At 37.6% G+C, this 22,882-nt stretch overlaps 1 protein-coding gene across 1 annotated transcript in view; it reads left to right on the top strand.

Annotated features, from left to right (window-relative positions):
• Positions 1-22,882, top strand: part of GPR158 (G protein-coupled receptor 158) — a 187,165-nt gene that overhangs the window by 14,165 nt on the left and 150,118 nt on the right. The window contains exon 2 of the mRNA XM_053967378.1: positions 1,153-1,258. Coding sequence (XP_053823353.1) covers positions 1,153-1,258 — 106 coding nt within the window. The remainder of the gene's footprint in view (positions 1-1,152; positions 1,259-22,882) is intronic.

Below are 22,882 nucleotides of genomic sequence, written 5' to 3'. Positions count from 1 at the left end.
CCAAGTGGCTGGAATGATTGACTTGTAAGGAATGGTATTCTAGATTTAAGAAATTAGCACAGAGCATTCATCTACTATGAATGAGTTTGTGTGATGATTTAGCAACTAGAAGTTGCATATTGACATTTTTGTCAAGTCTGGACCACAGCAAAACAGTCATAGATGATATGCTCTGATAAAATGATGCTATAAATGTCCTAGGTTGTTCTGAAGAATATGTAAACCTTAGAAGGCTTTTTTTTTTATTTTTTTAAGATATAGAACTACAGTCTTGTGCCTTTTTTTCTTCTGATGATTTTCAAGTTTTTTATACAATAGAGTGTCAGCTTTGAAACTGGCTTGTTAGCTTTTCTTTCAAAAGAATTTTTGAGGTAACCTGTTGATGATGAAACCTAGAGACTTCTTGGTATAGGACTTAGACAATTCAGGTGGTCCTTCAGGACATGTATGTGTAGGAAACTTTATTTTTTTGGCTTCACAGACATCAGTGGTCTTCACAGACCTGCACTGGCTTGTGCAGCTTTCTGATGTTGTATCAGGTTTTATTGCAGGGCAAGCTGGCAGAGGTATGGGGAGAGGGCTTGGATGCTTGCTGGAGGAGGATGTTGAGCTGCAGAGGAGAGGCCCGAGTGTCTCTGGAGGCCAGGTTGTCTCTGGGGAGAGTACAAAAAAAAAGGCTTTTTCCAGTTGTTTTGGCAAATGGGGTTCCCTGGAGGAAAGGGGAGAATGTAGTTTTTGCTGGATATAGGGTGAGGTGCAGTGTCTGGTACTTCGTACTCAGAACTGGCTGGGAAGGTTGCTGGCAAAAAATAGTGCAGGTCTTTCACTGTATTTATTTTGGGTCTCTGCTGCACAGTAAAATGTGAAGGGCATTACATTGTTTGAACATACAACTTGTTCCTAGCTGCCACCCTAGTCTTAATATGTTAGATTTACTGAGCTCTTGCCCATACTACATCTCAGTAAAGTCTAAAATAAAAATGTTTCTGTGACCATGGCTCTGGACACACAAAACTTTTCTGGTTTTAGACATTTTATCAATTTTCATATTTAGAAGAAAGATGTAGTTCTGCTTTTCCAGGCTACAGCATCATAAAAAAGCTTAACCTATTTCCATAATTGTGTTCAAGGCTGTTTCCTCTCTGTTTTCAGAGGTGTTGTCAAAGTTGACATCAACCTGCAGAAGGTGGACATTGACCAGTGCTCGAACGAGGGATGGTTCTCAGGGACGCACAGGTGTCATCTCAACAATTCTGAGGTATGTCTGTCCCTAAGGGACCTCACTTCAGTAACACTGAGCAGCTCTGTACTATAAATGTTATTTATTTTATAGACATTAAATGTGGTTTGTAGGGCTGAAGGAATCTTTCTGTGTGAGGTGTTATGGAATGCATGAGTTTCAGGAGTGCCTGCATTTCAGAATAATTGATATTAAAACAGAAGCAAAATTATTGTCACGAGATAACAGTTACAGGGAAAAAGATTACTAACGAAATAATTTGAGGTTCTGCTTTGCAAGTCAAATAATTATTTTGTGCTCAAAATCAAAATAGGATTTTAATGTCAGTGTCGCTTTTGCTTGGACAACTTGCAAAATGTAATAGAAGTAGCTGAAATGCTAATGGTAATTATTCAGAAAAACATTTGATAGAGTGATACAGAATAACAGGCAGAATTGGATACTGTAATTCCTTCTTAGTAGGAATGCCAACATTTTGACAGAGCTGACTGAAATGTTTGTGCTCAGTTCCTTCCTGCTTCCCCTTTCTTCTGAAGGTCTGTGTCTGGTTCCATCTGTCAGCAAATCATAGCTCATTCGGCTAGGCCTGTCATGTGTATTCAATGAAACTTTTAAACAAAATACATTTTGATTTTTCTTTTAATTCTCCCGTTAAAGGTGATTTCAAAGGCACCCATTTGTTTTCTGTGAGAGTAGGTACCTTGTGCACTTCTGTACTTTTGGAAAGGACAATTAAAGTGTAGGGGAAGTTGACATTTGTCTACCAGGACAGGAGATGTTTGCCTAATTTTCTGTAAAATGCCAATTTATGAAAGCTAAGTCTAAATTTAGAAAAACAGTTGGTTTTGATGAATTCAGCTGCTAACATTTTTGAGCAAGAAGAACTCAAAATTTTTGTAAACATCTTTTTTTTTTTTTGTATTTTTCTCTTTGATTTTTTTCCATGAAATAAACTTGAAATGCAAAATCAAGTCTTTGATAAAGACTGATTTAAGACTAAGTATTTCTGCAAGTGAAAAAATGTATTTTTCTGCCAAGTACTTTTTGACTTCTGAATTGAAGGGAATACTTTTTAAATCACTCATGTTTCTTCCTAGAAGAAAATACTGTTTCCCATGTATCTGGTAAACCTTGTTTTTTAATCCATTCTAGTTATCCCAAGTGTGATAATATACTTTGGCAAGTGCTCCTTGTCCTAATGTCTTAAGAGCAAAATATGTTAGCATAGGGGTGGGATTGTAAACTGCATCTCTGCAACCAAGAATAAAAGAGAAAAAATCCAGTCCTAGGTCTCTTGTGGTTTAGCCCCAGTTGGCAGCTAAGTACCATGCAGTCATTCATTTCCCCTGCCCCCACTGCCATGGGGAGGAGAATTGGGGAAAAAAAGACAAAACTGGTGGGTTGAGATAAGAACAGTTTAATAATGGAAACAAAGTGCAATATGGTAATAACAATGATAATAAAAGATACTATTACTAAAATGATGGAGGGGAAAAAGGAATGTGAAACCCAAGAGCAACCAGTGATGCACAATATCACCTGCTGAACCATGCCTGTCCTGTCCTCCAGCTGCAAGTGACCCTTCCTGCCCAACTCTTCCCAGCTTATATATTGGGCATGGTGTTCCATGGTGTGGGATATCCCTTTGCCAGCTCAGGTCAGCTGTCCTGGCTCTGCTTGCTTCTTGTGCACCTCCTCACTGACAGAGCTTGGGAAACTGGAAAGCCCTTCAGTTAATGTAAGCATTGCTTAGCACACTGGTGTTTTGGCTGCTGCTATCAACGTTACCCTCACAGAGGATTCAAATCACAGCACTGTACCAGCTGAAACTGAGCTGTACTGAGCAGAAACTACCACAGCTGAACCCAGGAGAAGGTCCCATGGACTGCTTTCCATACTTGTTTCGTTGGAACCCACTGTGTGGAATAAGTGTAACTTACATAGTTGTGCAACAATATTTTCCACACAGTTTTGCTTATAAATGTTAGTGAAATCATATTCCCTGTGCTCTATTATCTACCTAGGAGCAGTTAAACAAATACGTGCTGATGATTGAATGCTCTGCCCCCATTTACCAAGTCTGTCTCCAGCAGAGTAAGAAGAGAATGGAGATATCTGGATTTTCAGTTCTGCTCTAGTTAGACCCTCCTTGCTCACTTCAGTTTTGTTGGGTGACTTGAGTATTTACTGCAGCATAGCCTCTGAGCAGATGGTTTGATAAGCCTTTGCCATAGTGAATTTCTGATTTGGCTCTGAAAGTGTTTACTGTATAGCCCATACCCTGTTCCCAGTCCACCAATACCATTAGACCAAAGGTATAAAGCTCAATACTTCAGAATATTTAAAAATTTTGGAAATACAGCTCCCTTCTTCCCTAATGCTATGAAAATAAAGAGTGACTTTATGTAAGAATGAGAGGAAAAAACCAAAGTTATGGATTAATCAAAATGCTTTTATAGTGGCTAAAATCCACTAGACACATGGCAGACAAAATATACTTTCTGTGCTGTTCTGAAGTGTTTATTTTCTAAATAAAAATCAGTTGAAATGAGGGAGATGGAGGTGCATGGAAACATATGGTAAGCCAGTGGTCTGTATGTGCTAGACAGAAAAAAGGGAAGGCATGGATGGGATCCAACTTCTAGAAAATAGAGACTGTTGTTGAAAGTACTGTATTGCCTTCACATAGTCAGGCACAGCAGGTAGGAGATGATGCTAACTGTGGCACTGGGATTTGTCTTTGGAAGGTCATCAAGAACAACCTGATTGTGATGGAATAGTTGTAGTGCTAGTCCTTGCTTGGAAAAAATAGTGTCAGATTGAGTGATTTAGGAATATTATGCTCAAATATGCAAAATGCTAAGATGTACTAATCTTCCTTAAACTTCATCTGTCCTTAGACTTAGGTGTTCCTTATGATTGGTGGATCTTAAATATCTTGCTTCATGTACGGTGCGCTTGAGTACAAAAAACAGAAACAAAAACAAGCACTAAGAACTTTGGGTTCCCCATTTTTAAATTGACTACCTAAATTCCTAATATGTAGTGGATTTTTTTCCTGATTTGTTCTCTTTTGTGGACAGTACACATACATCCCTGATTTTGTAGCAACCTAGATGAACAAGAGTGCCCTCCTCTAACCACAGGGTAACTGGACACTGCTCAACCTAATTAAGCAGGAAATTAGGTGATACTTAACACAGGAAAGCCAAATTGCAGCCATGGCTAAAGTCTATTTCAGTTGTTAAGTTTTTCTCCTTTCTTTTAATAACTGGATCAGCCAAAAAGAGGCTGATGGCCAGGTGTCACTTTTGTGAGAGAGCTACATTCTGCTTCCTGCCTTCTACCTTGACTCCCAAATAAGCAAAAGCTTCCCCAAAAGCTATTGGGCAAGATATTCAGATTCTCTGGGGCTGCAACAAATATGACAGGTAATATTCACGTAGTTAGAAATAATTAAGTTGGGTAGATCATAAAATGATGCAGACAAATCTGAAATTAACAAACAGAAAAAGTGTAGTCACCCAATAACAAATGCAACGTAATTTCATTGTACAGGCAGTGCTGGTTATGGGAGTAAGAAAACATGCAATTTTACCCTGTTTGAAACCCTTGAAGACTTTTACTATATTGGATTTCTTCTCCATAAACACTGACAGCGGCTGCTGGCACTTTTAGTAACAACTTTATAGTCCTTGTGGAGCCACCAGCAATATTGTCAAGGCTGAGGAGCATCTGAAGAAATCAGCTGGTGTGGCCCCTTGAGCACGGCTGGATCCTTCCAGCCAGCAGCGTCAGTCTGTGAGCAGTGGCAGCAGACTCCACACTGTTCCCCTGGCCTTAATGAGCCTTCCAACAGTTTGCAGTGTGAGGCAGGCTCAGCTGACGTCCCTTTGGGTTTTAACAGTATTCCACAAATGACAGTGTGCAAAAATATCTAGAGGAAATGAGGGAGGCAGAGTAAACAAGAAAGCTGCATTGCTGTCTGTATACAGTGGCTGCATATCTGTGTTTGTAGAAGGATGCATAGGCCTACTGTGTGTTTATTTATTGTGCACAAGCACAAAACCAATTGAGAAGGGAAAACAAATGAGCAGTGCAGCCAAAATATTTTTTCATTGTTTAACAAAACATTTGTGTCCATCATATTTTATTATACTGAATGCAAGGTTACAAACAGCTAAACAAGGGGGAGGCGGGGGCTGGTTAAAAATAGAATTGTAATGGGGACTGAATTGGGAGGGGGGCCGAGGGGAACCCAATGCTTTCCAGGTTTTTCAAGCAAATGCTTTTCAGTGCCCTTGTCAGTCTGGGAAAAGGCTATTAATGTGCACAGTCTCTGGGAGGGGAACTGTGGCAAGAGATTAGCACCTGAAGTCATAACCCACTGGGTCATACTCAGTGTCATTGATTTTGCTTATTACTTGCATGTATTTTCTGTCCTATCCTTTCGGAAAAGTGTAGTCAGAATTAAAAGAATTTGAAGTCAAAGCTGTTTGATGATTCAGTCTGAGTGAATGGGTTTATGGACTATAGTTAGCTTCTAATTTGGAAATAATAATAATTCTTGAAGCTACAGATTGCATTCAACAAAGGATAGGAGCAGTACCCAACCAGAGCAGAGAGCATGTCAGGATATATTTTGTCTTAAAACAACATAATTAGTGGTAGGAAACAAATACTAAATGCTGTATCAAATCCTGGGCTGAAGGAGGACTCTAAGGCAGAAAGGGCAGTGACTCATTTCAGTATGCAGGTAAAGAAAACATAGCCAGCACTTCTTGGATTCAGAAGCAGACAGGTGTATCTGCTCTTTCCAACAGCTCAGGGTATTTGAAGAGCATGCAGTAGACACAAAAAACATTTTGGGTGCTATTTTAAAAATAACTTTTGCATCATCTGTGTTCATGGGAAAAGTCCCCTTATGACAGTAAACCGGATCTAATCTGGCACTCCCCCAGACACTGTTACATAAAGTAAGGTGGAGGTTTGTTAGAGTTCTCAGTGATAAACAAGGTGCTATGAAAACCAGCTTTCAGTTTAAGGAAGAGCCAGGTTGCTTAGCTACAGCATCTTTACTTTAAAGACAAAAAATTTAAATGAGAGTGTGTTTTTGCAGGGGCTAATCTTGGTTATCAATGTTTTCTTCAAAGAAGAAAACCTTAGCAAAAATTCCTTTCATCCTAGTTAGCAGTCTTAACTTGAGCATTTAAATTCATCTGGGTCATTCTATTTGCTTCTGTTTCTCCTTCCCCCAAAGTTAAAACATGAAAAGGGATAGATGGTTGGCTGAATGATGTTGTCTGTCAAATTAAAATAGCCAGGAGATTTTTGGTTTATCTTGCATATGACAGGTGATGTAGCATTACATCTGGTTCCAGTTCTTTCAGATCCATGACTGCAATTTTTGGATCTTTCTCTGGTGAACAGAGATGTTCAGATGATCCTGTCAGGCAATGCTGATTAGTTGTACTGGTGCTTTTCCCTGTTGTGTTTAGGAAGGGAAGAGGTGAGGCCCAGAAGTTTAGTTGGCTAGTGGAACATGAACAAAATATACCTGGTGGGAGCAAAGGGGAAGTGGCAGAGAGGGGGATGGGTGCAGGGAAGAGCTCTTCCCAGCAGAGAGATTGAAAAACTGTGGCTGGGGCAAGAGAAGGAAGATCAGGGTGTATTGGGAGGCACAAAAAACCTTGCAGTGAGGAGCATGGGGACTGTAGCCAGGCTGCACCATTCTCATGGCAGACTGGCTGTGAATTGCCTTTCCCAGAGTGAAATGGCAAAGGTGTAGCAAACCCAGGCATAAACAGAACATGGCTTCATTCAGAGTTCTCATTTGTTATCACTATGTTCAGAGGCCTGTACAGTGTCTGAAAAATGCCTCTAGTAGCGTTAAGCACAATTAGAGACGTGCATTTTGATAAATATACAGCAATTTGATTTCAAAGCATCTGGTCCATTCTGTGAGAGATTTGACAGGCTTATCTTGTGAGGTAACAAAGACTATTACCCCCATTTTACAGCTGGCTCACGGGCAAAATTATTATCTCCAAACTGATAGACTAGAATTGAAGAGTGATCTCCAGGAGTGTGAATTACCTCCTCCAGAGTTTGATTTCTGCAGAGAGGTGTGCCAAGCATGTGAGCTGAGAGTCCCCATGTGCTCCAGCCAGGGCTCAGGCTGGATCATCTTCAGAATGGGGTTTTGAGGTGCATCACAGCATGTACCCATACCATGCTCTAGATAAATCCAGCAAGACTTAAGATTCCTGATATATTTTTGAAACCCGTGTCTGAAGAGCTTCATAGTTTTATTAGTGATCTTGACTTGTGACCAAATTTTGGTCAAAAATTAAGTCACCCAAACTCCTCTTAGATAAACACACTGTTGCTGTTATTGCAAAGGACACAGCTTCCTATGAACTGTGCAGACTCTGTTCTTGAGTTAACTGTCAGTTTACTCAGGTAATATACTGCAGAGGTTTTTTTTCATCATTAAAATAGGAAAATTCTGCTCATGCATACATACTGCAGATAATTTTTTTCTTTGAAAAAATATTGTGTTTTTTTTTTTTCAAGACTTGAGAAACAGTTAACCAATAGAAAAAAAACTTGTCTATCTTACTTTAAAAAAAGGTTTTATCAACTGTAGTAACTGTTTTTCCTGGGTTTTTTTCATACTTGATCATACATACACAAGAGTCAAGTTTAATTTAGCCTGGAGAAGAAAGGTCATTCGTTTTTCTATAACAAATTAAAATTAGCTTGAAAACATATTAAAGTTCTCATGAAGAAAAACTGGGGACAACAGCAACTGAATCTTTGCATTCAAAGCAATGTACTGAATCATAGTAATAACCTTAATGGAAAAATACTAATTTACCTTTATTTTTAAGCAAATTTTATAACACTAGATATTCAAATACAGTCATTTTTGTTGGTGACTTCTGTTAGGAGGTAAATGCTTTTTTGCAAATGAAAAACAACTGCTTTTGGGTTATCTATGCTTTTGTTTAAATCTCAGTTAATTTCTATGACTTTTTCTTCTGGTTTGCATTTGCCATTACTGTAAACTGATGGCTATCAAGGACTGATCTCCTGGAAATTTCTTAGTCTTTACTAGCCTATTTAGAATTATCTTTTGTGCTTCTTTAATACTTTCTTGCCCATTGCTGTTTGAGATAATGAATATACTAAGCATCAGTACTAGTATGGGAATGCAGAACATTTGACTTTTGATTTTCAAATTTTTGAGTATTACTGCCTTTTTGTGTTTTGACTATTTTGTAAGCTGAGTTTCATCCTACTGCATTTCTTTATTGTTCATCTATAAGGATTTTATTCTTTTTTCTATCACTGAAAAAGTAGTGGAAGGAAATGCACTTCTTCCCAACATCCTATGTATATAAAATTCCTAAGATAAATAAGATATTTATTGTCTTTGATTATTCCTTAACTTATAAAAGATGGTGAGGGAAAGTAGATATTGCTTAGAGACTGATCAGACAATATTTGTTATACTGTGCTGTTTTCTTCTTGCCACAGGATCAGAATCCCTCAGAAGTTTAAATTTGGTCCCCGGATTTACCACAGCTATTCTCAAGGAACCAGTTTTCATTTACTTGCATGAAATAGGTAGTAGGATTTGCTTAATGAGCTCTACTCTTTTTGTCAGAATGTCATAACTACTTTTTTTTCACCACCAATTCCATCTAAACATTTAAATCATTTTTCCTCTTTCAAATATGGTTGGCTAGGGGAAAAAGAATTCATGAAGAGGTATAACTGTGCATTCTAATTTAAGCAAAGTGTATCCTGTATCGTTCACTTTAACCAGTTATAGTCTTACAGTTACATTTAAAAATAAAACTCAATTGGCTTGACCTGAGAAACAAATTGAAATTTATCTATAGCTAATAAACTGAAATATTTGCAACCCTCAAAAATTGTTGTATGTTTTTATATTGTGTATTTACAGCTAACCTGTGTAGGTGTACACATGTATGAACATCATATGAGCGTGTGTGTCTGAACATCTATATGTATGTGTACTTGGAGCTGTGAGTTACTTGGGCCTTGGCATAGAGACATTCTGCCAGAGCAGCTTTGTGCTGTTACAGAGGCTGGGGAGGGATACTGGACCTTGTTTTGCACCTCACCCCATGCACCAGCACAGGCTGCAGGGCTGAGCAGCTGGGAAGCAGCTTTGTGCGAAAGGTTCAGGGGGTCCAGGTGGGCACCACGTTGGCCATGAGCCAGCAGTGTGCTCTTGCTGCCAAAAGCCTCTGGGGCTGCATTAAGCAGAGCTTTACCAGCTGGTGGAGGCTTCCTCTGCAGGGCTGTGTCCCCTTCTGGACTCCTCAGTTCAAGAGACTGGATGCTCTGCAGGGAGATCAGCCAAGGGCCACCACAGTCATCAAGTGTTTGGAGCACCTGTTGAATGAGGAGAGGCTGAGCAAGCTGGGACTGTACAGCATAGAGAAGACAAGGTTTTGGGGATTTTCTCTATGTAAAGGAGAGACAGACTCCTCTCAGGGGTAGTCAGTGACAAGGCAAGAGGTAGGGCTTCGGAACTGAAGCAGAAAAAAACCCTCTTTTTGATTACACTGTGAGGGTAGTCAGGCACCAGAGCAGGTCGTCCATAGATGTGATGGGGTGACCACCATTGGTGATGTTCAGAATCTGAATGTACGTGGCCCTGGGCTACCTGGTTTAGCTGAGCCTGCTCTGAGTAGAACTTGGGACTGGGTGATTTTCAGAGGTGCCTTCCAGGCTCAGCTGCTGTGTGATTCTGTGGTCAGCTGCTCTTTCATCCTTTGTATGATTCATTTTTCCTGTCTGATTTATGTCCAGAAAACATGGCATCCCTTCTGAGCTTTGCATTTCTACTCTGCTTTATACTAGTAACAAGACTGTCTTGCATTGCCAGCTGCTTTTGCTCATCACTTTTTTCTTTTAAGCTTCTAATAAGTGTGTGAAGATGTGCATGTAATTTTGAGAAATCATTTGCTTTAGACACTTTTTCTATAACAAGCTCAAGTTTTCTTCTACTACAATAGAAGAAAGGGAATCGATATATCCAGATTCTTATTTTTTTAGGTAATAGCTGTAAGCATCTCAACTTACTTTCAAAACTTCTCTGAAAGTTGATTTAGTAGAGATAACATTAAATTTTGAATTATGCTGGCTTGCTGCTTGTGCGAGGTTTGAAATACTTTTATCCCTTCATATATACTATCTAAGTATCTAATGGTTAAATCTTTGAGTGGAGGGAAGATCTAAAATATAGATTTGGTGGTGCATTTAATTGGACAACAAATGCTGCATTATAAATCGGGAGTTTTCCAAATAGACCATAAGGTATAGAATACTATCCTAGAGTTAAAGGATTGCTAGGGCTGTTTAGTAAATTGTTATAGGTTCTTTTGAAATTAAGACATTCTGATACTTGTTTTCATCCTGAAATGCAGTGAAGCAACACCAGCAGTGCATTTTCCTGAATTAACATTTTTAATAAGTGGAATTTTGAAATATGAAAACATCTATTTCAGGGAGCTTCTCTTGGAAAATGTATAATTTGAAAGACTGGTAAAACTTGAATTAAAATGTGCATTAATCCTTTCTTATGGGGAGAAAATGGAAAAAAAGACACTTGGAGAGGGTCCTGCTGCATGATAATGGCAGATGGCTTTGTGATACATATTGAGCATTTCTAGAAACCTGTCTACCAGTCAAAGCCCCCCCAAATGCATATCTTTTTTTTCTTCTTAAAAATTTTAGAAACTTTTGATACCATTTATCCAGTTCCATCACTAATCATATTTATCTTATGCTATTGGATATTCGTGGTGTTATTTTAGCTCAGCCAGAGCATCTTATCTCTCTTACAAGAAAGGAAGTCAAAGAAAGGAGCACTCCAGAACTTGTAAACTTTTACCACCCATGATAAGACTACCTTCCAATATATACAACACATGTCACAAATTGGTTTTCAGCATGCGAGAGCAAATATTTGCTCTGTAGAGCTTAAACTCCGTAATTCATGTTGTTCCACTGCCCTTCAAAGTAAATACCAGCTGAAGGAGGCATTTCTTGGTTGCTTAGTTATACAGATCTTTTATACAGATTACTAACATATGATGCTTGGTTGAAATAAATGTCTAAATAAAAGGCTGCTGTCATCCTGATATGAAAGTTTGGGAATATTTTTGTGAAAAATGGTGAGACTGATTTTTATTTTTTATTTTTCTTGGTAGTAGAATGAATTTTAATTTTTAAATTTGGGTTTTCTCCATAATAATGATTGCTTTCTAAGGGACCACTTTATTGCTACATAGTCTGTGAATTAAAAGCAATTCTCATGAGGTATTATTCAGTAAGCTACTTAAGAAATATTTTTGCATGTTTAATGCACATTTCAGTTATGTTTCATTTCCACAGGTGATTTGAGTGTTGCTTTTAATTATGCATAAGTGGATTATTCTGCTTTCTAACATTGTTTTTAAAAAAAATGGTACATTATAGCAGTCACTTTTGTTACAAGTGTAACCTAAAAATATTTTCTTCAGTGATTAGATATAGAGAGACATTTTGCATCTTTGTCATACTGCAGCAAATTTAAGTGTTTTGCCTATTTGTGTATCTTTGTTGTAACACTGCTAAATGGTAAAAAAATGTTGAAATACCTGTAATAATTGAGTTGCATCAACTTTGAAGTCCTTACTTCTCACTGAATTTTCCATAGGCTTTACATTAATTCTGTGTTTGAATTCGTGCGTGTGTAACACAAGAAATGGGGTCACAGATGTGGGAAAGAAAAGGAAGTTGGTGTGGGAGGGAAGCACCATGTACATCACTGGTGCCACAGAAGCTGTCTCCATAAACTGGAGCCACAACCTTCAAAGTCCTATCCAGGGAAGAGTGATGAAGAAGAGGAGGGCTTGAAAAGCATGAATTCTATACAACAGCTGTACACTTACCTTTTTAGTAAGAGTTACATGAAAGAGTAACATTGTTATTACAAGGAAAGAATACCTCACTTGTCCATTGTAAGCATCAAGCACTTGACTGCTCTTGCTTCACTCTATTTGTTTTCTCCAAAGATATAAACACTGTTATAAAGAACAGTTCTTGTGTTTTCTGAGATTTTTTTCCCCTATTATTTCTTGCCTTTGTTAAGTCCCAAATAATTTTGGGTTGCAAGTGTAAGAATGTTTGTAATTATCCATTCAGATCATCCATAGCTGTATGACTTTATAGCAGTAGCTTTACACTAGGAATTAGTTTTTTAGTCTGTAGCATGCGGACAGTTTTCACTAATATCATCTGAATCCTTGTTGATGCTGAAGAACAGAGGCAGTAATCTGTGATCTTGGCAGAGAGGAGTGGAGCTGCTGACCTGTTGTGTTGGCCCTCAGAACTCCAGCTGTGCTTTCTTCTGTGACCAGCATTTTTGAGTGCATCCTCTGTAGAGAGACTTTTTAGATCCTGGAGGGAGAATGAAGGCAGGTGAGATATATTCTTCCCTCTTGAAGCAAAGGCTAATCAGCTCACTGTTCAGGGGATCATTCTCTCTATAACCTTTCCAGGTAATATTGATCTTTATGTTCAGTTTAACCATCAGTAAAAGCAAAATGCTCTTAGTAAATACAGTTCTGTGGCCATGATCCAAATCGTTAAGATCAGTCTGGTTCCTGGCAGGCCTTCATTCTGACTTCTGGAGTACCTTTGTGCTTCCTCTTTTAAAAGGATGTTACCAATAATTATTTTTGCCTTTTGATACAGTGTCATAATTGGGACAATCAGACCCTTTTCTTTTTGCCTTCTCCCCCTATCAAATCCAACACCACACGTTGCCTTTTTGGAAAAGAACAGCCCCAAACAACTGTATAATTTTTTTCTTGAGTCTGCAATCTTATTTTAAATTGCAGTCTCTACTTAGCTTTGGGTTTAGGTTTTATTTCTTATTTTGGGAAGTATGCAGATGTAAATGCTGCTACCTGTGTGCAACTCTGCCTCAAATCTGGTTTTGCTTCTTTCCTCTCTAGGTTGACTACCCACTGGAAGGCTTTGGAGCTGCAGCTTTTCTAAAATTATTTATTTTGCTCTGATGGCTCTGAGTGCGAATATGTAGTGATGCTGGGGATATTTGCGTTGTTAACCAGGAAAATCACGTACAAATATAGCCCAGCTTCTCTCTCTGGTGTTTAAATGCAGACCGGATACCTTCCTGGAAAACCCTTATTAGCCATTCCCATGCCACTGGAAGCCAGACAGAGATATTTTATTTGAATTAATGTGGTCTGTTGTTGTAGGTGGTCATATTATATCATCTAACATTTGCTTTTGTCTTAAAATATACAATGGAGTCTCAGAAGTGATGAATCATTTCATCATAGGTATCTTTGGCCCTGTGCTCCTTCTGGGGAGCTCCACTGGACTGGTTGCATCTCTTCCTGAAAATAGTCTGCAAGAAGAAAAACAACAACTAGATTTTGGATGCCTGCCTGAGACTGGCAGTTTGGCTTTTACAGAGGAAATGCTACAGACACAAACTGAGTGAGTCTTCTTCAGGATAGATAAAAGAAATATCCCAGCTTTTTAAAAGCAGCTTGTACAGTTTGCTCATTCAACTCAAATCACCATGGCCATCTGTAAGGAAAAAGTTCAGAGTCAGAACAGTGAGCATAAGACTAAATTTTCTTTTTTGCTATTTTCCTCTACTTGTAGGAGGTAAGTTCTGCCTTAAACTACTATTAGCACTGATCCTGTGAGAATTGACTCAAGAAACTCTGCTCTGAGTGACAGGAACGGATTATGTATTGAAAAGTTGCTGAGTTGTCAAAACACCTAAAGATATTTAAATTGCTTCAAAAGTGACTGCCAAGTACAACCTCATTTTAAAATTACTATCCTTCTACAAGAATTAAGTTAAATGCATACCTTTTAGGGACAGAGGCTGACAGGGTAGTTCAACTACTGTTAGCTGTATTCATAAATATTTTCACTGAAGTCATGAGAAAGAGCAGTTACTTCCCAAGCTTCCTATCCCTTTTCCTCGGCTTGAGTACAATATACTTGGTTACCTTTTCTAGTCTGATTTATAATTGCTTTTAGGAGCACTCACTTTAGTGACAATAAACGTGTCTGTATTCCTTATGTCTGTAATGTAAAACCCATCACACTGTTTCCCAGTAAAAGTGGGCTTTTTAGGCAAGAGTTCTTAATATTTGTTTCCACAGCTTCGTAGAACTAGAGCAACTCTGGCAGATTACAAAATATATTCTTATTATCATTTCTCCTGAAGAAACAGTGCCAGAGCCCTCCCTGTGGGGATTAGATTGTGCCTCAACATTCAGGACCATCAGAACTGAAATCTCTCACATTCTGACAGAGACAAACAATTCTTTGGGAGAAAGGAATAGATAAAAACACTATTTTGAAGGCGTGCTGAAAAAAACCTCATCTTCGAATGTACATTGAAAGGACCGATGCCCAGTTTGTCAATGCACCCAAGCAAATTCTGACAGAGAAGCCATGTTCTATTGCTTTGTACAACACATTTCAGCATCTTCTAGGTGACAATGAGAAGATCCTCTCTTAAGAAAAAGAACCCCTAGAATTCAAACTTTACAATAGTAAGTAAAAGGTGCTTTCATATGTAAGAAGTAATGATGGAAAGAGATTAGCTAGAAAAAAATAGTATAATGAAAGATAAATGACAGGAGCCTCTTACTTCTGGATGTAGCTATTTGAGAGAGTGTATAGTGACGATATTAACTAAATAAATCAGATGGGGGAAGAAAAGCCATTTTCTTAAGTTTCAAATATATAAACTGAGAAAAATGCAGTCCTATTAATGTAATTGTTTTTATTAAGACAAGTGAACCATTTTTATACAGTAGAGCACTTTGTAGAAAGTTATTACACACAGTTTAGAACTAACTTACATTTTAGACTAAATTTAGTTGTATATAAATCTTTATCAGGCATTATTTTTTATTGGTAAGTCGCTGGGTTTAATGTTAATTTTAGATTAGCTAGAATGAAAGTAATGCTGAAATTGTCCTGTAATAAGACTTTTTTTTTACCCAATAAATGTAGTTCTGCCATTACAGGAGACAAGGCTTCCTCAGCAATTTTCAGGTAAAGCAGAAAAAGAAGCTGTTCCCATTGCAATGCTGATGAGGACCTGTAAAGTTAGTTTGTCCATATATGATCTCAGAATTTTCAACTCTACCATGTGCCTGCACCTTAAAATCCTACACAAAAGTCACTATAACAGTTTGGGCAGGCCAGGCAACCCTGCACAGCTGCTGGACCAAACCTTCTGAGCTCTGGTGTACTGAATTTAAGCACTACTTGTAGGTCAGAAATTTAGCAACTGAAAATTTATGTTTTGGCATGAAATGAGGGGAAAAATATGCTATGGTTGAAAAGTTATGTTTTGGTTTACCTCTTCATCACTGATGTTTGGCTGTAATATTTTTATGATAGTGGAGTAGTTTCAGTTGAGAAGCAGAAAATTCCTTCCCTGCTGTAGAATGTCCTAGCAGAAAATTAGCCAGAGGAGCCACAGAGGAAGTGTGTCTTTTGGTATTGAGGTGAATGTCATCCTTTCAAGGGTAGTTTAAAATATTAAAAAATGAAAAGAAGAAAAAGAAAAAATGTGGGCAATACCATGTGTACCTGCACAGGTAAAGTCAACAGAAGCTGGTCTCGTCAGGTTTTTAACTTTTCCTCATTGGAGGGTGCAGCTCTTGACTTCAGTTTAGGACTGAACCTTTCACTACAAAACTTTGATGTTCAAATGATTGAACATTATCAAACAGCCTTTGAATTTGTAAAGTAGTGACAAAGACATTTGAGAGCATTTAGAAGTTTCCAGAGCTTTCTAAAACACTTATTTGGAGAGAAATTGCTGTATTAAAAGTTCACAAAAGTATGTGTTGTTTATGGGTAAAAAGACCCTAAACCTGTTAAAATAACCTCTGAACCTGTTAAAACCCCTCTGAAATACCTTTGTTCTTCTTTCCCCTGGGCACATTTTCTCTGCCATCTGAACACAAATGGACACTTGTCTGCAACCTCCTGCCTGAGTGCTTGAGCTTCACTCATTCGATCCGGCAGAGGTGCCCAGTGATTGGTGTCTCCCTGGGGGCAAAATCACCTGTGCTATTTTACAGGCGTACCGACAATGCCTGGAAGTTCATTAGTATTCTATAGCATCCTGTGGCCTTTCAAAGGACAGGAGATTCTGAGGACTTTCTTGGAAGAAGGTGGGAAAACCATTATGTTTTGGTTTTGCTCTGCCTGAGAAGTCAAAGTAGATCAAATAACTCCATTATGTAAACAAGTAATGGATGCATTATTCATCTCTGTTGCTCCTGTTTTATGCATTTTGTATATGATCTATTTCCTTCCATTTAATGAAGAAGATAAAACCCCCTTGGTCTTGCACTAAGTTGCTCTTTTTTTCTTCTTTTTTCCCCCCTGCCCCTTTTTATTTTTGGAATGTTCTTTGCCAGTGCTGTGTGGTAAGAATGTCAGGTCAGGGTCAGTTTACCCAAAGTGAAAAGGCTGGACCTACTTTTAATTCATAATTCCAGCAGTGGATTTGTTTTACTGCTACAGTCAGTAACGGATACATAATTGCATGCCTGGATGGAATGAGAAACACTTGATTTGGGAATTAGGCATTCTAAGAAAGAACCCAACTAAATTTCTTTGTGGCAATGAGCATATCTTGCAGCTTGTTTCACACTTCAGTCTTACCTTGATGCGAGGAATGACAGAATACTTGAAGATTAATACTGATAAGCTGGTAAAGGGTTACATTTTCCCCTTGCTTACACAGGGTTTACTTGAAAATGACTGCACAGATTCCAAGGAACTGCTTCTGAGTTAGGCTGTGAATTCATCAGCAAGTCTTATGTTTCTGGGCTATTTCAACCTGAGGCATTGCTCTAGCAACTGGCATGTGTAAGGTGTTTAGTTCCCCCAAAAGTTTTAAAACGTGACTCAGAGATTTTTTTAAATCATTGCTTCTTCCCTTCATTGCTGTTTTATATTTATGCCTACTACCTAGTATCTGTGTTCATGATTTTTTGCAGATTTTCTACACTCTAACTTCTACCCATCCAAACTCAAGATCTCAAAATTAGTCTGTGCTCTGGCTTCTTTATATGAGAAAAAATCAGGTTTATGTTTGTCCAACCATATTAGTGTATTGTATAGATACCAAGGATTGAATTCAGAAATAAGAATTAAATTTGTTTATCCACCTGAAACTAAGTTACTTTGTCTTTAAGGAACATGAAGAGCATTTTTCTTTGAGGTTGTGTGTGTGTTACTGCTAAAATTAGGGAGAAAAACTTCCTGAACTTTCTTTATATCCAGGTCTATTGCAGGACCAAACATAAGAATAATTTAAACAATTCAGTATTGTTTAACACTGAGTATTAATGGCAGGTACATGTCTTAACAATTTTTAGTCCAGTGTTTTAATGTTCCAGGTGTTGTTTTGGACTTGCTTTTCCCAAGTATTTTTATGCTCTTTTCCTACAGTATTTGTCAATTAATCACTAGGTAGCAATACCAGTAAAGAAAGGTAAGCAAACAGATATGTACGTGTAGTCTGTGAAGAGGCCACCAGGGCTTACCCTGTGTGCTGACTGTACCAAGATGGGTTTTTTATTTATGAAGCATTGCTATAATTAAATTCCTTTTTTTTTTTTTTCTTTTTAAGTTTGTGTATTCCCACCAGAAAATGAGAAAAGGAGGTCAGAAAGCATTACTATAAATACACAAACTGTTTTTGGAAGCAGAGTGCAGCTCTTCTGGACTATGAAAGTTCAGTTCCTTTGTGACAGGTGCTGAGCAGTCTAAATATTCTTTTTCTATGAGTGTAGTGAATAATTAAGGAATTGATTTTCTTGGAGATTTAATTCCATTTATCTGTGTTGTCTTTAGGTTATAGGGTAGTAAGACCTTAATGACCTCATTTAAAAAATCCCACCATGTTAGGAAGCAAGGCTTTAAAGCCTTGTTTCAGTATAAAAATGCAAACAACAACACGAGAACCAGCAATAAAGAAGCCAACAATGAGGTTGGCTTTCACACTTAATTGAAGACTGACCATGAATCTTTTCTCAGATTGCTTCAAGGTCCTAGGTCAGACCTCTTCTGCCCAGAGAAGTTGTGGATGTCCCATCCCTGGAAATTTTCAAGGCCAGGTTGAATGAGTCTCTGAGAAACCTGGTCTAGTGAAAGGTGTCCCTGCCTATGGCAGCAGGGATGGAACAAGATGATTGTTCAGATTCCTTCCAGCCCAAAGCCATTCTATGATTCCATGATCAGGAACACATTAGGAACATGATAGAAGGACTTAAACCTCAATGGTATTGAAATGCTATCTTAATTTTCAGCACAAGCTTAAGTGCATTCCTGATATGAAGTCTGGCTTGGGAGTAACTGAAGAAATGAGTTCAGCACGCTGTAGAACTCATCTTCAATAAGAAAAGTATAGAAGAGCATTTCTTTGGATTTATGGGTTACCCATCTTTGTAGTGAATTTTTTATATTCCTCCAGGAGGAGGCTTGTAATACTTTCAAGGTTTGTTTGATAGGAAAAGATATTTTCACACTTCAGTAAGGATAAAAGTGACAAAAGTTTGTCAATAAGACACCTTTCATCTGCTAGACCAGTTAGCAGTGGTAGTGAAGAAAGATAGGTAACACAGAATTTGGGGCAGTTTACACCAATTCACACAGGTTTCATGCTGCCTGGTTAGGTATAAGCAGCTGAGTTGTTCCTGGTCATGCTGAAGATATGATTTCCTGAGTGTTGTATAAATGCATATAGGACACCACATCTCATAAGTAATGTCCGAACAGTATGAACAACATCAAGAAGAAAAAACCTGAGGAAAATGCCACAATGGACTGCATAGCCTTGTCTGTGGCAATCAAATGGATTTGTCAGCATTTGTCTCAGTAATTGAACACTAAGTGATTTAATTATGTTTGACAGACACAAAGCAAGCCATTTTTATTTTAAGACTGATAAAGGCATACAAAGAATGCTGAGAGTGCTTATATATAATATAGTGAGCTTGGTGAGACTCCTCAGGAAAGGAAAACCATGTTTAGGGTTTGTTTCATGGTGGGAACAATAAGAGAGGTTTGAGGAAATCAGAGATGGGTTGAGCCCTGCGGCTCTCATTTGTTATCAACTGAGAATCTTTTCAGTCTTTTTCTCTTGCAAAAATTATATCTTCCCTACTGAGTAGAAGCCACTTTTTTTTTTTTTTTTTTTTTTTAATTTTTAGCATTGTCACAGTAGTAGAATTGATTATTAGTTTTAATAGACCAGAAAGAAATACTAGAATTTTCTTACTGATGTGGGTCACTGTCTGTACAATTGCTTGGTAGAAATGTGGAAACTATGAAATATGGGAAGCTTTTTATGTACTCAGAATGATGTGTAAATTGTATCACAGCTTTGTTGCTAGAAGCATGATGAATACAAATTTAATGAAACACAGGGCAATTTCCATTGCATTTTCAGAGAAAGATGCTTATTGCCCTTCTCTATGTTAGCTACACCTCAATTCACAGGTTAATGGGTATAGCAAGGTGATATTAGAAAAAAGTGCTGTTTAACGTAAGACTTGCAGAATCTGGGAATCCTGATTTCTTTGTTACACAAGATAGTGTATATTTTAAAACATCAAGTTTTATTTAATGAGAAATTATTGCAAGCTATTTTCAAGCTTTTTTTTTTTCTTTTATCCTTCCACCTTCAGTCTCATGTCTTGGTAGTCTTCAGGTTTCTTAAAATATAGAAACATTTCAGGCTGAACTGTACATTTTACAAGGTCTGATATTAGCTGATTCCAAGGGATTCCTTGATGAAAAGGGAAAGAAGAATATTTACTGGGTGGTTAACATAGATTAAGATCTATTGCCCTCTGCATCCACAGCTTGTCCTCATTAAGATCAGTTGATTTGCCATTGGATAAAGATTCATTTTTCATTAAGGCTTCATAAGGACAAGAAAAATGTCTAGTTTTATGAGTGTCTTTTTGGCTTCTAAAATAATTTATTGCTATCTATTTTTTTTAATGAATAGTGATGCTGATTTATTTCTTAGGAGGAATTGTTCTTATTGTCACCCTAGTCACAGCTAGCCTTACCTATCATGAACATTAAAAACAGACTTATATTTTTAAGTCAAAAACCCTTAAGGGATTCTGCTATCCATTTTTACAGAAGGAATAGCCATATTCCATCAGTCTGCTGTTACTTTTATTTCAGATTGTTTTTCTTTCACTCTCAGGAAAGTTTTCATGGTTGTGGTCATTGTGTTATTGTAATAGACTAGAGCTGCTCTTTCACAGTCTCCTACCTGTGCAGGACACAAAGGCTGTAAGTATTTCAAGGTGAAGCAAACAGATATCAAAGGCATCAGCTGAATTACTGAGAGAATTAAAAATCATGGAGTGGTAGCAGGCTCATAGGGACTGAACAAGAAGCATTCTCATGTTATTACTGAAAGAGAGTATCCAAGGCTTTTTTTGCTACACCTTTTGTGAAACAGTTCAGTGCAGTCATTTTCTGAGAAAAGAAGCCAAAACGCAAAACCCACTTCTGCAGCACAGCTTCACAGAATCACAGAATATGCTGAGTTGGAAGGGACCCACAAGGATCATTGAGTCTGACTTTTTCAGCAAAGAATCCCTTGGAATCAGCTAATACCAGGCCTTGCAAAAAGTACAATTTAGCCTAAAATGTTTCTATATTTTAAGAAACCTGAAGACTGCAGAGATGTGAGACTGAAGGTAGAAAGATAAAACAACAACAACAACAAAAAGCTTGAAAATAACTTTCAGTAATTTCTCATTAAATAAAGGGACCCACGAGTCTCACCATGTTCCTGAGAGGGAAATCCCCTTTTGTTTTTAGGTTTCAATTGGAAAATGACCTGTTTGGTGGCATGGCAGGTTTCTCAGCAAAAATAAGTCTCTTATTCTGTATCTCCTTTACTGTTGGCTAATGTGTACTATTGATGCTTGGTAATCAAATGAAGTTTGCCTTGTTTGTGAAAATGTATTTCAATCTAAACTATTCAGCCTTTTTTTATCATGAAGTAAGTCTTCTTGAAAAGCCCATTTTCTGGCATTCTGCTCATTTTTATGGGTCTTTCTCTGGACTTACTCTAGTGTGTACCACTGATCTGTCACAAAATGTATACACCAAGAATGGGCACACATCCCAGAATGTGCTTCACTAGGGCTGATTTCAGAGATGATGTAATATCCCTACTTCACTATTTGATATTTTTTGTGCCATTATAGCTAAGGATTATGTTATCTATTAGTATTTCAGGTGACTGGAATGTTTGCCTTTTAGGTTTTTTACATATTTTGATTTAAAAGTGGATCAAAAATTATGAAAGAGAAATTGAAAAAAAATGATTGGTATCCTTGAATGGAGCCTTTAGTGAAATAGGAAGTGGTTTTCATAAGTTTTCTATGCATTGATATTTTAACTCAGCTTTTTTATGCTCTTGGGAAATTGGAATGTGAATTACATGCAAGTATAGTGTTTGTATATCTGTAACTGATATGAAAAAGTAAAAGAAATGGAAATTTGAAGTGAACTGCACTTTCAGATCCATAATGCTCCAGTATTTAGCTAGGATGTTTCCCTAAGCAGGTGGAACCTGCTTGAACCAGCTGTGATTATTTTTTTGATTGGCCTGTCACTCTTATATCTATTACATTTTGCAGCACTTAAGAAGTCTCACTGAAAATAGCAGGTGGCATAATACCAAATTATTTTACTTAAGACCCTTCTGAGGCAATATACAACAATATAACTTGCCTAGGTATGCCTTTTCCTTAAAACTTTCCAAATATTTCTAATTCAGATTGAACTGGATGTTGTCAGCTACAATGTGTTACTCAGAGTCACTGTGCAAGTGCTTCATGTCAGGTGTATTGAAATGAATCTTGGATAAATTACCTGAAATCAATGAAGTTGCCCTCATGCACTGGATTTTGAAACTTAGGAGTGAGAGGAACCACTGGTTTTGTATCACTTCAGTTAAAAGTTTTCATTTGTCTGTACGGCACGTTTGTAATTACTCATTTGGTATCAATAAGGTTTCTATAAAGGTGTTTGGTCATGGTTGAATTTCTTAAGAGTCATCTCTTACCAATTACAGGAGGCAAGAGGTTGTTTCAAAAGTCTCTAGCTGGCAAAAGTAATAAATTTATTTACATTTTGAGCTTATGTAACTTCAATTTCTAATAATTGAAATTACTCTGAATATTTTGTTGGATAAAGGCCACCAGCAATAGAAGTCTATCTGGCAGGAAAGTATTTTTGAAAATAATCAATTGTTGCTTTATTTTTTAGTAAATTAGATTATCATTATGTCCCAGCCTTTAACTCATTCCTATAGCAGTTTTTGACTTCATTGTTTTATTTGTCCTTATATTTTCTGATACTTGGATGCTAAGACAAGATGCAACCTTTTAGTTATGGCTTCATGAATGCCACAATATGATATTAATGTTGTCTCTTCACTCTTGCAGTATTCCCATCTTGATTTATGTCAGGATTAACTCTGCTGTGATA

The sequence above is a fragment of the Vidua chalybeata genome, chromosome 1 (assembly GCF_026979565.1).
Source record: "Vidua chalybeata isolate OUT-0048 chromosome 1, bVidCha1 merged haplotype, whole genome shotgun sequence".
Classification (NCBI taxonomy): domain Eukaryota; kingdom Metazoa; phylum Chordata; class Aves; order Passeriformes; family Viduidae; genus Vidua; species Vidua chalybeata.
The sequence above is the reverse complement of the archived record's forward strand: the minus strand, read 5'-3'. Positions and strand labels throughout refer to the sequence as shown.